General features: G+C 46.9%; 1 protein-coding gene across 1 annotated transcript in view; it reads left to right on the top strand.

The window, feature by feature from the left end:
• The window catches only part of LOC134538785 (intermembrane lipid transfer protein VPS13B), a 68,423-nt gene extending 56,888 nt beyond the window's left edge, over positions 1 to 11,535 (top strand). The window contains exons 26-28 of the mRNA XM_063380276.1: positions 283 to 1,683; positions 3,974 to 4,324; positions 6,615 to 11,535. Coding sequence (XP_063236346.1) covers positions 283 to 1,683; positions 3,974 to 4,324; positions 6,615 to 11,504 — 6,642 coding nt within the window. The 3' untranslated portion in view covers positions 11,505 to 11,535. The remainder of the gene's footprint in view (positions 1 to 282; positions 1,684 to 3,973; positions 4,325 to 6,614) is intronic.
• Positions 11,536 to 16,723: the final 5,188 nt, after the last annotated feature.

Raw genomic sequence — 16,723 nt, forward strand, 5'->3', positions numbered from 1 at the left:
GGTCATTGAATCCGCAAATTTTTCCGGTCTCTACTTACAGCATTCCCGAGTGACCTGCACTGTGCACTCCAGAAAAATCAGTTGGAAGAACACTCAGCCTGAAACTTGAAAACTTGAAAAAACTTTTCAATATATTTTTTAACTTAGTTACCTTATCTACCCACAGAAAGGTTGTGCCTGCGTAGGGGTTGCATCTATAATTTGAGGCATGAAAATCGTAACATTTTCACGGAAGGGTTTGATCTGGAATAGCGGTTGCACCATATATCTGTCTTCCTGCAGGCAGACAACCCGGTGGGGCGACTGGTGGTGCGGCCAGACGTCTACCAGCAGGCGGAGCGCACGCGCCTGCTGGGCGTGCCGGGCTCGGAGGTGGAGGACCGGCAGTACCAGCTGGACGTGCGCGGCCTCGCCGTGCACACGGGCACGTGGCGCGAGCTGGCGCGCGTGCTGGGCCGGCCCGCCTCCACCGCCTCCGCCCTGCACACCATGAGCGAGAACCCGGCGCTCGAGTGGAACAACCTGGCCCCGAGCGACGAGGACATCCTGCCCCACGCCACGCTCCTGCCCGTCGTGTCCCGCCTCAACGTGTGCGCGGTGCTCGCGCCCGCGGTCTTCTACCGTGACACGCTGGTGTGCGGCGCGTCGCTGGAGGCGGGCGCCACCTCGCCCGTCCACGCCTCGGTCAGCCTGGGCCAGCTGCGTCTGGCCGCCGCGCTGCTGGCCGAGACGCTGCAGCTGCTGGGGGGGCATAGCGCGCGGGCCCGCGCCTCGGAGCCGCGGCGCGCGGACGAGCCCGAGGACAGCGGCGTGGACTGCGCGGACGCCTCGAGCGCGGGCGCCAGCAGGAGCCGGCTCTCGTACAGCTCGCTGCAGGTGGCCATCAGGCGCCCGCCGCCCCGGCCCAGGCCCAGGCCGGGCCCCGTGGTGCCCGTGGAGGCGCTTCTCACGGCCGGCACCGTCGTCCTGGCGCTGTGCGAGGAGGCCGCGGGCGACATGCTGCCGCTGCTCCGCGTGGCGGTCGCCGAGCCGCACGTGTTCGCGTCGCGGCTGCAGCTGAGCCGCAAGCTGCAGGTGTCGTGCTTCGACCTGGCCGTGAGCTGCCCCGCGGAGGAGCGCGCGGTGCGCGGCGTGCCGGGGCCGGAGCACTTCCCGGCGCCCGTGCTGGAGACCAAGGCCGGGGACCCCCACCCGGGCACGGGCATACCCCCGTCCTTCCTCACCGCGGTGTGGAGCGAGGGCCTGGGCAGGCCCGCCGGGCTGGACCTGGAGCTGGGGCGACCCACCCGGCTGCACGCCAGCGCGCGGCTGCTCTCCGGCCTGGGGCGGACCGCCGCCAAGCTCCTGGCCGCGTGCCCCCCGGAGGTCCCCGACGACGAGGAGCCCCCTCTCGCCAGGCTGCGGCGCTTCCTGTCCCACACGCCCGGCGCGCGTCTCCGGTCCGGCCAGCTCGCGGTCGCCTTCCAGACGTCGCAGGGCTGGGTGGCCACGCTCAGCGTCCTCGGCTCGTCGGTCAGCGTGCACGCGCCGGGGGACCGCCTGTCTGCCGTCTGCTCCGTAAGCTGCCTGACGGTGTCCACGTGTCACGGCGGGGAGTCCCGCCTGCTGGTCAACCCCTGCACCTTCGACGCCACCGCCAGCGTCTGCTGGGAGGCCTGGGACAAGCAGCTCACGCTTCCGCAGGTATTCCATTCCTACCCCTCAGCCGACACAACCAGGCTGGCTGGGTGTCCTCGTGTTTGAGCATCCTTTTATCACTTCCTTCACTTATTGACAGACAATTTTAAAAATTGATGTGTTATTCGAAAGTTAAATAACTGGTGCAGCTGAATCAATAGAAAACCTTTAAAAGTTGTACGTGTAAGATACTTCACTGGTAATTAATTCCCGAGATTATTATTCTCCTCCTCCTGTTTTCTGTTGTCGCTAAAATATATGCCAGGCTCCCAACCAGTTGTGACTTGTAGTGAGACTGTGACCTAACAGACGCACGGTTGTTAAGTCTCCTGCCCTAACACTAGGCATGCCGTCTTTGTCATGCACCACTCTTTTAGCTGATGCCTGGTAAAAATTTTAAAAATGTCGATCAAAGTAAAAGCAAGATATTTTATTATTTTTACACATTAGAGAACATTAGTCCCTGCCATTTGTCAGGAGGCGGCTTATTGGAAGATGGCTTATAAAAAAGTAAAAAAATATTTTTTAAAATATTTAATTGAACGAGTGACCACATCGTTAGAAGTCAGGGGTCACTGACCTGTGTAACATTGGTGCCAGCTCTAGTGAGGAAGAGTCATGCCCATGAACGTGAATCAGTGAAAATTTTTATTCATATTGAATGCTAAGTTATAAACCTACCAAATTATTTTTGGTTTGAAGTACTTTATTATAATTACATTTATGAATCTACAATATTGTATTTAATTTCAGTGTAACCTTTTATTAAAATATACTACCTGCTTTTCTTACAGTTTTATTAATATGTTTACGACTAAGCATGATTTATGATAACTTTATTTTTTTAAGGTGAAACTGACATAATTACTTGAAAGATTACCTGGAAACTAAAATTTAATTTTAGCCTTAACTGTGTGTATATAGCATAATATTGTGAGATTAATATTTAGAAAAAATTAATAATGTGTTAATTTAGGCCAGCATAGGTCTATTGCCAACTCGTTTATTAAATTTTTCAAAATATAATAACCCCAGATGATAATACATTATTTAAAATATACCAGAGATAATACCTTTTATAGTATTTAAATGAGTGATGACTAAGAACAAATGTAGTATACTGCATTTATATTAAATTGGAACGAGAGTGTCTTTCCAACCTATAAAATATGAGTGGTAATTTGTGGGCTGTAGTATAATTGCAAATGAGCACACACTTCCGACATAAAGTTTAAGGATATTATGTGTGTTCCTGTGGGGGCATTCAGTCTTTAATATTTAAGATGACAATGTAAATGCTCGAGGTAAAAATTTGAAATTTGTTACATCCCATTAATTTACTTTTTTACATGAAAATTTCTGAAATTTTCACTTTAGAATTTTTACACGTTTTAGTGAATTGTTTTTTGTGATGTTTATAGAGTACACTGTCATTCTCTATAATACAAATTGATATTCATACAAAATACTGCAAAAAATGTTTCATGTTTTTCATTCCATTGGAACTAGTGGTAAACTTATTCTGAAATTCGTTATTTTGCAAAGATGATTATAATTAGTTAAGTCTTTGTTTAAATAAAAGTACCTATTTGTACTGTAAATGAAATTTGTATGCTAAGAATTTAATTTTGCATGGCTGGGGGGGGAGGGGAAGGGAAATAACTACACGTTGCTTCCAAATCCTTATCTTTTGTCTGTGGGAACGATAGATGTTTATAGGTTTTTTAGGATTTGAGGGGGCAGGGGAGGTTATATCGGCCCTATATACGCCCCTGATTTGTATTGAAGAAACTGTTAAGTATCCTGGCATACGTTATTCTGTAGAAACATCTACAGAACCTGCTGTCATGGAGGCTTGAGCAGCAGTTTGGTGGGAAGTGTTGAGCGGAGGCTGTACGAAACATTCCATCGTGGAATATGAGCTCGATGCAGTGGCGTAACCAGGATTTGCGTATGGGGGGTGTTAAGAAGCATGGCCCCCTCCGTATTAAAGCGGGGGGTGGTGGGGTCCTCCCCCGGGAAAATTTGAATTTTAAGGTGTAAATTAGTGCTATTTTAGCAGTTTTCGGTACTTAAATTTAAATATTGTAATGGTAAAAATTTTATTAATTTTAATATGAAATTTGTTTGAGTGTTGAATAAGAAATTAATTAAAGATTTGGAGCTAAAGGGGGGGGGGGGGGTTGAACCACTAAACCCCCCCCCCCCCCCTCGGGCTGCGCCCCTGGGTAGATGTTTGTTCACACACAGGTATTGGAGGTGAGCCTAGCTTGAGGGCAGTGCGTTACTGTCGCAGGTGCAGGTCTCGGTGGACTCGGACTGCCTGCTGGTGGACGTGGGCCCGGAGCAGGTGCGCTGCTTGCGACACCTCTGGCGAGAGCTGGGTGAGTGGACGCAGCTCCTGGGGCGCCCCGGGGCCCCCGCCCGGGCCTCCGAGGGGCCTGACCCCGGGCCCCGCGAGGACCAGCACTACCACGACGACCTGCGCGCCGGGGCGTTCCGCTACTGCGACGCGGAGGGCTCGGCCCGCGACCGCCCGCCCCTGCCTTACCAGGTGGTCTTCTGGGCGGACCCCCCCACCATGGCCTGGCGCTACCCGCAGCCCCGCGCCCTCACCAGGGTCGACGTCTTCCCCGTGCCCTTCCAGGTGACGCTGCCCCCTCGCCCTCCTCATCCGCATGTCCTATATTAGTGAGATGTAACAAATTTAAAATTTTTGACGTGACAACGTCTAATAAATCAATGAACGCCGGATGCATGCACGAAAAAGGATGACTCATTGTCCCGTTACGCACATTGTCCCGTTATTCTCTGTGTACACTTGCTCCGCATCTATCTCTCTTCCACTCGATTGTAACAACCGTCGATTTTACTTTTTCGAGGTTCACATTAAACTTGAAACACTCCCATTTGTTTCTTACTTTTCCTATCATCGTTCTATCTGTAACACAATAACACAGATTGAAAGAAGTTAAATAACAAACATGTATAAACGTTATAGTTAAAATAATCTGTTTGTTAAAGTAATAAATATATTTGAATTAATGAGTGCAAATAAAAGTAAATTTATCAATTAAATTGTAGATTTCATTTCACTCCTTTGTATCCATACAAAATAGTGATAATTCAATAAATTCAATTCAATTTTATTCATAAAAGAATCATTTTATTAATTTTTTGTTATGACGTCACAAACTATCGTCAGTAAACCGCCTTTACAGACAACCAATTTTTTTACTTCAAGCATTTTCATTGTCATCTTACAAAATAAAGACTAATTGCCACTACAGGAACACATAATATCCTTAAACTTTATCTTGGAAGTTTTTGCTCATTTGCAATTTTACTACATCCCACAAATTACCCTCATATGTTATAGGTTGGAAAGACACACTCGTTCCAATTCAGTACAAATGCAGTAAACTACGTTTGTTCGTAGTCGTCATTTGCAACCATTAAAGTTGGTTCAGTGAAATCATTAATTTGGCACCATCCGTGATACGAAGTAATACGTAGGTGTATCCTGTTACATTTGTACAATAATGCTATGAATTTTTAACAATACTGTGGAAACTAAATGTGGGGGGGTTTTCATTTCAACCGCAAACTTGTATCTTGCTGTTGGAGACAGCTTATATGTAAAACTATAGGCTGTGCCTCTCAAATGTGTCACGTATGTGACTTGAACCTCCACTTAGTTTGCCTGTAAACCGCATCACTTATGCCACTTTAGCCCGGGGCTTCCTGGACCTCTGCACAGGCGTGACAGACGAGAGATGCAGGATGAAGGGGAGGGAGTACACTGGGTTCTTTCTGCTTCTCTTCACTGTGGCTAATGACGGAGGAAACCCCTCCCAAGCGACCACTGTACGTCGCAGCATCTTTGCTTTCTGAACAGCAGCCACTTTTAAACTACAGTCATAAAATACTATTTTCTTTTCTGACTACAGCTTGGTTTTACAAAAGAGACCATGTAAATCACTTTACTGACGAAAGGGTCTGGTAAATAAGAAATACATTTAATAATTTAAATAGTTTTCAAGTGCTACATACCGAAGTTGTGATTTTCCAATCCACAAAGTCTCTTTCGTAAACTTATAATCAAAATTACATTCAGAGTCACATTAGTTTTAGGTAAATACGGAACCTGTCGCCATGATGAAGAATTTGTTTACTATTGCACATATTTTAGTATTAAAAAAAATTTACAATTAAATGATTTTTTCATACAGTTAAACACAAATTACGTTTAATCTGTAGGCTTTCAATGCTTTTGTTATGTGGGCTACCTTATCTTTGGAGATTAAGATGCATAATTGTGGTATTCAATTTTCTGTACATTCTAAAAGGTTAATTTGTCTGCCCTTTAAAGAGCTATTTTGTAAATTTAATAAAATTTTTAGAACTGATTTAGAAAGCTAATACATGTATAATAAACGACTTGCTAGTTTAGAATACTGATTTTTTTAATCTAAATGTTAGTTCTTTTTGATCTGAGCATCCACAATAGGGAATTAATTATTTTCTGTAATCCGCAAGTCTGTTGACCAATCAATGGAATTCCAAAATTTTGATGCATAATCTAAATCTTACGAACAGGGGAGGATATATCAGACACTCTTTTTTTGCTTCTGACTAAATGCGGGTCCTTTCGTAATTTACAGAAAAACGTCAGTACACGTATATTCTACCACAATAATATGCATCTGAAACTCCAAAGATACGGTAGCCTTCATAATAGCAGCGAAAGCCTTAAAATTAAATATAATTGGTGTTTGATTAGTTTTAACGTTTCTTCGTGTTCCGCAATACGTAGAGCCATTTATTTTTTAAATGATCTCCTACTATATTTAAGGGGATTGTGGAAATTCTCTGATAAAACTTGAACTGGAAAGTAACCAGTTTAGCAGTAATAAGGTGCGGGTGGTGTGTTGCAGCTGGCCTCGGACGAGCAGCCGGGGGCAGACCAGGTGCTGTGCTCGCTGGAGCACTGGAGCGAGTGCCGCGCCAGCTACCAGCCCTACGCCACCTTCAGCCTGTCCGAGAGCGAGATGTGTCGGCTGGAGCTGCCCCGCCCGCCGCGCGTGGTCGCGTCCTGCGCGTGGCGTGTGCGGCTGTCCGTGCGCCCGCGCGACGGCGGGCACTTGTCGCCGCGCGCGCTCGCCGCGTGCATGCTGGTGGACTCCTCCTACTGCCCCGCGCTGCTGCCCCGGGTGCAGCTGGCGGCCAGCGTCTCCTGCCTGCGGCTGTCGCTGCACAACCAGCTGCGCGAGGACGACGTCCCGCCCGCGCTCGAGGGCTACGCCGTGGACGGCCTCGTGCCCGAGTCGCAGTGCTTCCTCACCCTGGCCGCGGACTCGTGCCACGCCTTCCTCGGCGGCCGGCTGGCCCAGGTGGGCGCCCGCGTCTCCTGCAGCGTCACGGACTACGCCTGCCTCGGCCGGCGACACATCGTCGAGCCGTTCGGGCTGCGCGCGGAGCTGGTCTCCGGGGACGCCGCGCAGGTGTCGTGCGTGGCGGAGCCGGTGGCACTGAGGCTGGGGCCCGGCCTGGCCCGCACGCTGGCCGTCTCCGCCGAGTCCTGGGCGCAGGCAGGCCCGGTGGTCCTCACCGGGTACGTCGTCTGCAACGACACCGCGAGGCCGGTGAGGTTCGGCCAGGCGGGCACGGACGAGGACGTGCTGCTCATGAGCCGGCACTGCCACATGTACGCGTGGCGCTCGCTCGGGGCCGAGCCGCTCCTGCGGGTCGGGATAGAGGAGGGCCTGTGGGTGTGGTGCACCCCGTTCCCCGTGCATGCCGACGGCGTGCGCTGGTGTCCGCTGAGCGACTGCGGCCGGAAGGAGCTGAACATCGTCGTGAGGGTGGTGTCCCTGTCGGCCACCCAGAAGATGGTCGTCATCTCCGGGCAGTTGGTGGTGACGAACAAACTGGTGCAGCATCTGGAGTGCCAAGTCGTGCGCTTGCTGGACGACAACACCAGGTCGGCGAGCGACGTCCAGAACTTCATCGTCGCGGGCAACAGCACCGTGCCGTCCATCCTCGTGGACTGCGGCTCGAAGATGGTGCTGAGGATACGTTTCCACGGCCAGGACAGCGCGTGGTCGGGCGACATCCCCCTGTGCAGGAACACGAAACATTTCAAGCCGTGGCTGGTGAAGGTCCCCCTGCAGGACAGAGGCCAGTTCCTGTGCGTGTGGTGCCGTGTGATCGTGCAGAGGACGGGCGCGAGCCACGCCAGGATGCTCGTCATCCTCTGCCCTCTGTACATGATCTGCTCGTGGCTCGCGAGCCCGGCCAGCGTGACGGTGGACACCCCCGGGCTGCAGGTCCGCCTGGAGTCCGCCGTCAGCGGCAGGGGAGAGGTGCAGCAGCTGTACTGCCCCGGGACCATCGACCACACCCACAGCCTCACCTTCCAGCTGCGCGGCGACGTACCGTCGTCCAGCCCGGTTCCGCTCTCCTACACCATGGTGGACCAGCGGGAGTTCTTCACTCGGGACCTCTCGCGGGACGTCGACATAGACCATGTCCTGGACTCGCTGACCACCGCGAAGCAGCCGAGCTGGCCGTACCTGGGGAAGAAGTACGAAGGTGTCGAGTGGATACCGGCAGATCAGCCCGAGACCGACGTAAGGGTTAAGTACGAGCCCTTGAACGAGTTCTGCAGCACGCTGCTGGTCACATTGCAGCCGTGGGCGTTGATCGCCAACTTGCTCGGGGTCGAGGTGTCTCTGGTCGTCGGAGGCAAAGCAGTTTGCCAGCTGCCTCACAACGGAGTGGTGTCCCCGCCCAAGCTGCCGGGCACGTTCTACCTGGAAGCCGCGCAGGGCGACGTGTTGTACCGCTCCCAGGCTCTGCAGCTCGCCCGTCCGGAGCACAATACCAGCTTCTACATGCCGCGAATCACGGGGCTCATCCCCAGCCAGGGCAACACCCAGGTGTGCATGCAGGGCAGATCGAGCCTCATGTTCGTCACCATAGAGTCCGACTTGGTCAAGGAGATGCACACCATCAGCGTCCAGCCGAGATACATCCTCGTAAACTGCTCGTCGTCCGCCCTCGAGGTCGTGGCGTTGGCCGTGGCAGTTGGCGGTGGCAAGAAGCACGTATTTGCTGGCGGCCCGAGCGTCTCGCTGCCCGCGTGCGGCAAGGAGGGCCTCCCGTTGATGCACTTCTCGAAACTGGGCGACGGTGACGAGTGCCTTGCTCCTTACCTAGCCTTCAGTCAGGGAGCTGGTTTCAGCTGTCCCGTCCAAGTCAGCACCGCAAGGGCTCGCCAGAACTTCACGGTGCCGTGCACGGGTGCGATGGTAAACAACGCGGCGTACGTCCTGACGGCACAGGAAAGGGATGGGCAGGTGTTTGTAGCCGTGCATGCGGAGTCTCACCCCCCGGTCGTCCTCCACAACAAGTGTCGGTTCAGCCTGCTGTGCGCGCAGGTGTCCGCGGACAAGGACGGCCAAATCGTGGAGGAGAGCGCGGAGTTCGACTGGTGGTGCATCGTGGAAGCTCTCAGCTCTGCCCACTACAGCATGCCCCTCCTCTGTGAGTGCTTCCCCTCCTTGGGGAAGGGGGGTGCGGCATCTCACATCGCATTCGCCATCTGTTCTGGCGAAAACCCTGAGTGGTCTCTTGGTTTCTGCGTTCTGGATTCTTGGGAACAATTCATACACATTCCGAGACACGGTGATGTCAAGGTGAAGGTTGAGAGGTTTTGTCACACCTCTCACGTCACTGTTGAGACCGTCAGTCACGTTGAAATATCTGCCCGAGACATCAGGAGCCGTCTCAGCAACAAAGATGTGCACGGTTCTTCATCAAAGCTTGTAAGTATTGCGTCCTGTGAAAACAGTGTTGACGACAATAGGCTCGTAAAATCTACGGACCAAACTCAACTGACCAATCAGATGAAGGTAGGCCTTTCCACAGCTCAGACTTCTCTCCATCAACTGGTCAATACAAGATTTGAAATATTTTTACAGGGCTTGTGTGTGAAGATGTTAGATGATTTACCAAAATCAAATTTGGACAGGACAGAAGTTATTAATTTGAGTTTGGATGGTGTCTGTCTAGAGGTGGAGGCTTGCCTTCTTTCACAAAGGAGAAAAGAAATTGATATAAGTTTAATGGTTGGTGATGTGCAACTTGACAACCAAATGTTTCACAATGGCGGTTTTGATTTTCCAGTGATTTTCACGAGTCAAATGAAAAAAAATATTAGTTCCAGCTTTACTTTGTACACTCCAGCCATAAAAATGCTAGAGCAGATCCGCAGCCAGGCACTTCTCAAGGTAGCAGTTTTCTTGGAACAGTCCTGGACTGAAGATGAAGTAGTAGTCAGTGGTGTGAAAAATCTCAACATAAGCATCGGACCACTGTGTGCATACATCGAAGACACGTTTGTAGTCAGGATTTTTGATTATTTGTCGAATTTTCTGCCGCACAAATTAGTTTACATTCCGAAACACGTGCTGGAGTCGCGCCGTGCCTCATCGACGACCGCGATCCCCGAGGAAGTGGCGTGTGATCTGTCGCAGCTGGCCTCTCCGCTGCGCATGGACCACTTCGTGGTGCGGCCCGCCTCTCTCGTGCTGAGCGTCCACACGTCGGTGAAGCTCTACATCGCCATCGACCACTCGCCCCTGCACTTCGCGAGCTTCGAGCAGCGCCGCGTGGCGACCACCCCGTACCGGCTGGGACACGCGCTCACCACGCACTATGTGTACGGCGCAATCTTCGGCGCGGGCTGGGTGGTGGGCTCGCTCGAGCTCATCGGCAGCCCCGGGGGGCTGGCCCGCACAGTGGGCTCCGGGCTGCGCGACTTCGTGTACCTGCCCTACCGCGGCATGCTGCAGGGGCCCCGGGGCTTCCTGGCGGGCGTCACTCACGGCTCGGCCTCGCTCGTGAAGCACGTGACGGCAGGCACACTGTCCTCGGTGACCAAGCTGGCGGCGAGCTTCGCGCGCAACGTGGACCGGCTGTCGCTGGACGGGGAGCACCTGCAGCGCACGGAGGAGCTGAGGCGACGCCGGCCGCAGGGCGTGGCGGACGGCCTGGCGCAGGGCCTCACCGGCCTGGGCATTAGCCTGCTGGGTGCCATCGGGGGCATCGCGCACCACCCCTTGCAGTCCATGCTGAGCGAGGGGGCGTCGCCGCGCGGGCTGGCGGCAGGCGTGGGGCGCGGCCTGGTGGGCGCCGTCACCAAGCCCCTGAGCGGCGCGGCCGAGCTGCTGGCCCTGGCCGGCCAGGGACTACTGCACGGCGCGGGCTGGGCCTCCCTGCCCCGGGCGAGGCACGCGCCCGCCCGGGAGCTCGCCCGCGACGACCCCAACTCCCTGCTCAAGTACAGCTGGAAGCTGGTGGCGGGGCGGCACGCGCTGCTGCATGTCGCCGACGCCACGCTCCGCACGCCGGCCGGCCACAGGCCGGTGGCCCTCGTGCTCACCACGCAGGCCCTGTTCGTGGTGGACGTCGAGGAGGACGTGTGCCAGAGGGTGCTGTCCCTCTCGGAGCTGGCCGTGGCCGAGCGCTCGCCCGACCCGACCCTCCTCTGCTTCCGGTTCAGGATGCCGGCGATGCCCATGGACATGGACCCCGCGTCGCACGCGCGGGTGGTGGACTACGTGCGGCACAGCGCCGCCGCCGCCTGCCCCGACGACAGTCCCTCGGAGGCGGGCACGTCCCAGTCGGACGGGTCCTGCGAGCAGGGCCAGTTCGACGCCCCGCTGACCTTCCTGGTCGCCCCGCTCTGGAGGGACCACTTCGTGAGCGTGCTGGAGCTGGCCAAGAGGCACAGCGAGGGGAGGGGCTTCGCCGTGTTGTAGCCTCCACAGCCAATAAACATGTACATATGTATGTGAGCGAGTTTTATTTCAACTGTCAGTTCAGTGGTACGTTTAGTCACCAGCTAGACTTTAAAAACATTTTTAGAAATGTATGCTCTAAAAAGGACATACATATTTGAAATAAATCAGATACATGATCTACATAAACATTTAAGAGCCATTAAATTAATAGTAACCATCACACTACGAGGTCATGTTAAATATGGATTACCATTTATTGCACAAGGAAAAATAGTAATCACAATCTTTTTTTTAGCTCCCTTACAGCTATAAAATTACTGAAATTTTTGATAAGAATAATAAATAATGATTATGCTGTCAGTCACCGAGATGAACAGACAGATTTATGGATCTAGCCCCTTTGTTAGTCACCAGTTCAATAGGCGCAGACCTACAAAATAACTACAATTATTACCTGCAGTTGATACACCGAATCTATGGAAACCAATATCTAGAGATGAAGATATCCAAGTATGCATGTACTTTAGTTAATTTCACTCTTTTAAGGGCTGAATCCACGAATAAGATCTTTTTGCAAAACAATATCTTATCTTTAACGTTATTCATTAATTAGTCAAGTATAGTAGTGCAAAACATCTGTAAGCTGTGAAGTGGTCATGAACATCAGTGTAACAGAGATACTTAAAATGAAAGGTGTATTGAAAATTTGAATTTTTACTACCAACGTAATTAATTGTGACGCTGGTGACAATACACATTTACACAGACATGCCCATTTACACTGCATACGAAAATAATGAAAACATGACACGTGATTATCATTCACAAATATTCCAGATCAATATAGCTGATCATTTTTTTATTGATGATATTCGTAGTATTTAAGTTTGGTAGTTTGTTTATGTTAGATTTCAAACCAACGATGATTATAATACTCAGTCGAAGAGCAAGAGTTATAGGAACCTCTGGTTTTAGAACTGATAGTAGCATACAAACTCAGTTTACAATTGGAGAGTGTCCATTTATATTATTACATTTATGAATAGAATTATTGGATTGAACTTATGACATTTCAAATCTGTGAGATAACACTTAATTCACCATAGTTTCTTTTGAACAGATTTGACTCTAATTATTTGTGGGTCAAAATAATAAAACAATTATAAATCTTGTGACTGTTCAGTATCAAGGGTTAACACAAACTTTACGCAGTTTGGGATACCTTTGGGTGGGGAAACAAACCTCGTCGAACTGCTACCCGATTTGGACTGCTCTGGAAAATCTTTCAAACTCCGTGGCTTCTTTCCTGTGCTGCTGGCTCTGCAGCTGCTGAAGTTGAATGTTAGGTTACTCCTCTGGTCCTCTCCCTCTGAACTTGACGTCGGTAAAATTGGAGTCGTCGTAGTGGATGCTGCCTCGGATCCCGTCATCCGCAATGTCTCCTCTAGTAGATCGACATGCTTCCTTCGCGACGTGGGTCGGCATCTCTTCTTTCTTGCTTCACTGACATATTTGATTCTCTGGTATCAAGCTAATTAACGTTGCCTGTACCAATCGACAGTCTTGATGTCATGCTCCATAATTGGTCACTACCTCTTCTAATACTTAGTAGTACCGGGTTTCTTGAAATATATCAATATTATTCCTGGTTTTCGTCGTTCATTAATTTCTACTAAAACTTTACACGTTGATTCTTCGATTCTATAATCTCAAATTACATGGAACATATTAACGATATATCTTAATCCCTTGGCCGTCGAACGAACAATCCAAATTAAGCTTCCAAATTTAAAAAAAAAAAAAAAAAAAAAAAAAAACATTTTAAGATTCCTTGTTCCGAGCTCATCGATATATCACTCGAAATCGCAAATATAGTTTAAACGGAATATTAATCGTGCCCTAGCCTCCAATAAATAATAATCTCTTAAGTGTTATCTCTCAGGAACAATACATAAATATAGTAACACTGAATTTCATGGGACAATATCAAATAAAGCATTAATAATTATTTTAATCAAGAAACATACCTACTTATAGAAAGTAATAAAATTAACGTCTAAGTTAGAGTGAAATATTCATAGAGAACAAAAATTGGAAATAATTTTCAATATAAGGCAAAGATAAAATTACACAGAGAATAAAATAAAGACATTAAAAAACAAATGTTATACTTCTATGAGTGCTTCACTAAGTACCTCTACAATGCCTCTGAAATTAATAACTACAAATGTTTTCTTTCCTTTTATTTTATTTATTTAACCCTTGTGACATGCCTATGAACAGTTTCTAACCTTAGTAGTAGGCACAACAATTGTTAACAACACAACAACAATATTCTTCACAGACTACACATTACAAACTACAAAACTACTACACATCAAGTATTAAAAAACTACAATCATCAAATAAATGATAATATTACGAGACTACAAACAGCTAATATAACAGAACTACAACACATCAAAGACAGTAACATACATTAACAAAAAATACAAAATATAAAAAAAGTGAATAATTTAAGTTTATCAAGATATTAAACAATGAAGGGCAGAATAAGAGGTCAAATGACAAACATCATTTATAAGGAATTAAATTAAATTTAAGTATGAACAGAAGAAAAAATGTTTTTAACGAGTGTTCTATTATTTGTTTCGTTTAGGAATTCTTCATTTTTATTGAAATTGGTAATTAACCTGTAAAAATATATCATGAGTTATTTGAGGTACATAAAAAAGGTGGTTTACGACTGATAAAAGAAGGAATTTTCATCCCAGTTGTGGGGAAACTTCTTACTGTGTTTACAAGCAAAAGGCCCCACTTCTATGGACATGGAGACTGAAATATAACACGTTGGGCTGTGTTAGACTGTGTAAAAAATCGATATTATTTATGTGGCTCTCCAATGGTATGGTATGTGATGATATTCTGTAGGCCACAGTTAGGTATTAATTTAATAAAGGTACAAATATACATAGACATACACTAGGACAAATGAAATTAGAAATAACAGAACACAACACTCATAATTAAAAATATATAATTATTTATTGAAACAAAAAATAGGTTTAAAATTTACCTAATAATATAATTTAATTAAGTTAATTGTTATATTCAAATTCCTAACTGGTTCTTGACATCACAGATCACACATGAATTCCAATCATCAGGAGTTATGATGCGCACATTTAATTCATAAACAAAAGTCTTTATTTGGGTTCGTCGAAAATTACACAGTTTTTTTATTATATGTTTTTAGGGATTTTAATTAATTTTCCTCGGCTAGTAAGGTTCGAAATATAGTCGGTAGAGCTCAGAGTCTCTCAATCTGTAGGACCTCTGAGTTGATGTAATAGTGTGTAAAAATAATTAATTTTGTATCAAAATATCATTTATATCGTAGATAATGTCAAATTACTTCAAAATATCAATGTTTACATTGGTTTTGGACGACAATGTGACGAAAAACGGGAGTTACGTGACGATGTGCATATGTGGAGGAAACAAATTTTTGGCACTTTTAATTACTCACGTTTTACACTCCTAGGCCCTTTATCTTTTTAGACAAAGCCTAAATTATGTTCTAGACTCCCTAGATTACATAATTACTCATCCTCGATCCGGGATGCCTACCGCTAATTAGCTAAATAGTAGGATTTGTTATCGTCGACGTCACAAGCTTCAGCTTCCTTAGCTGGCCATTATAGAACTTTTTTTCTAGCTTCTTAAATTAAGCCAGTTAACTTAACTTTCAAATGGCGGCCAGTGATTGGCCGAAAACGAAAATCAGTTACATTAAATACTTAACAAAACGTGAAATCCGCACGCAACAATAGCGCGGATTACAAAATTACACCTAAAATTTAAATAAAAAATTATTGAAACAATAATCTATATTACAAAATAACGGCGTTAACTTTGCCGTTTACCGTCTTAAAGTTCAATTACTCCCTAGAGGGGTCTCAACAATACATAATTTCAAATTGTCCGAAAAAGTCCATAGAGTCACTTTCTCATAGATATACACATAAATTATTTACCGTTTCTGAAAATAAATAACATGTTAGACATAGAGCAAACAATAAACAAATCATAATAAATAATAATAATTAATCTGTCAAAACAAATAACATATTGCAGTACACAGTAGTTTCAAAAATGTGGGGACAGTACAGTTTATGGTTGTAGCAATTATGTACAAACATTACATCTAGAATATTTTTTCTATCAGAAAGGGAACCTTAAAGAGAGATAAGTTATTGAATTAAGTTTTTCACTAACCGTTCTAGTAGTACAATTCCAATTGTAGATCCAAATTCAAGTTTAGATCGAATCAGAGCTGCGTAGAGGGATAGTACAGAATCTGGATTGGATGCATAGGAGGTAATTAATTTAATAAGGCCAAGTTTAACGAGCAAGGAGAAAGATTCCACCAGGATCGAAAGGAATTGGAACGCAGATATCAAAGGAAATGAAAAAAAAAAAAAAAAAAACGCGCTGGCAGACTGCTGGTGGTTACTAAAGAGAGAAGATCCAACTACACCTCATACGTGAAAAGCAAGGCAAAGAAGTTACTTAAACTAAATCAAGACATAAACTTGAAACAGTGGACTTACCATTGTCAATATGTTACGAGGCTGAATGTATAATACATTTTAGTCTATATGGCTGTGTTTTTCTTCAAATCTGTTTACACAATACATTACATAATTATTTCTATAATGTGTTCATAAGTACAAAAGTGTAATATAGGAGTGTTTAGAACAATGAAAATAATAAGAAACAAACATTCACTCACGTGTGATAATAGTAATATTGCATGTTCACGTTTCTCATATTTCATTTTGATTTTGCCAAAAAACCTGATGTGATAGAGAAAATCTGACTTCAGTTCCAGATTCAGCATGTTAGAATAATAAAAATATCTCTATTTAAACATCATGTAATGATTGGAATGTTTAAATTCGCAGGTCAGTGTTATGTGTACACCCAACATGAGCCTGTTGTTTACTGTCTTGAATTCACATTTCCAACCAACCACCATCATCCAGTAGTATTCAGTTCTGTATCTTTATCATGTCTTTTTTTTTCTTATTGGCCTACTAAGAAGTAGAGTTTTTGAAAAAAGCTTCTGGGGGAACACTGTAGTCATGGACCACTCATATCCCCTCTCGATTTTCTGTCGATTCTAGGGTCCGTACGCCTTTCTAGTTTCCTTTCAAAGTTCATAATTTAATTTT

The sequence above is a fragment of the Bacillus rossius genome, chromosome 14 (genome assembly GCF_032445375.1).
Source record: "Bacillus rossius redtenbacheri isolate Brsri chromosome 14, Brsri_v3, whole genome shotgun sequence".
Classification (NCBI taxonomy): domain Eukaryota; kingdom Metazoa; phylum Arthropoda; class Insecta; order Phasmatodea; family Bacillidae; genus Bacillus; species Bacillus rossius.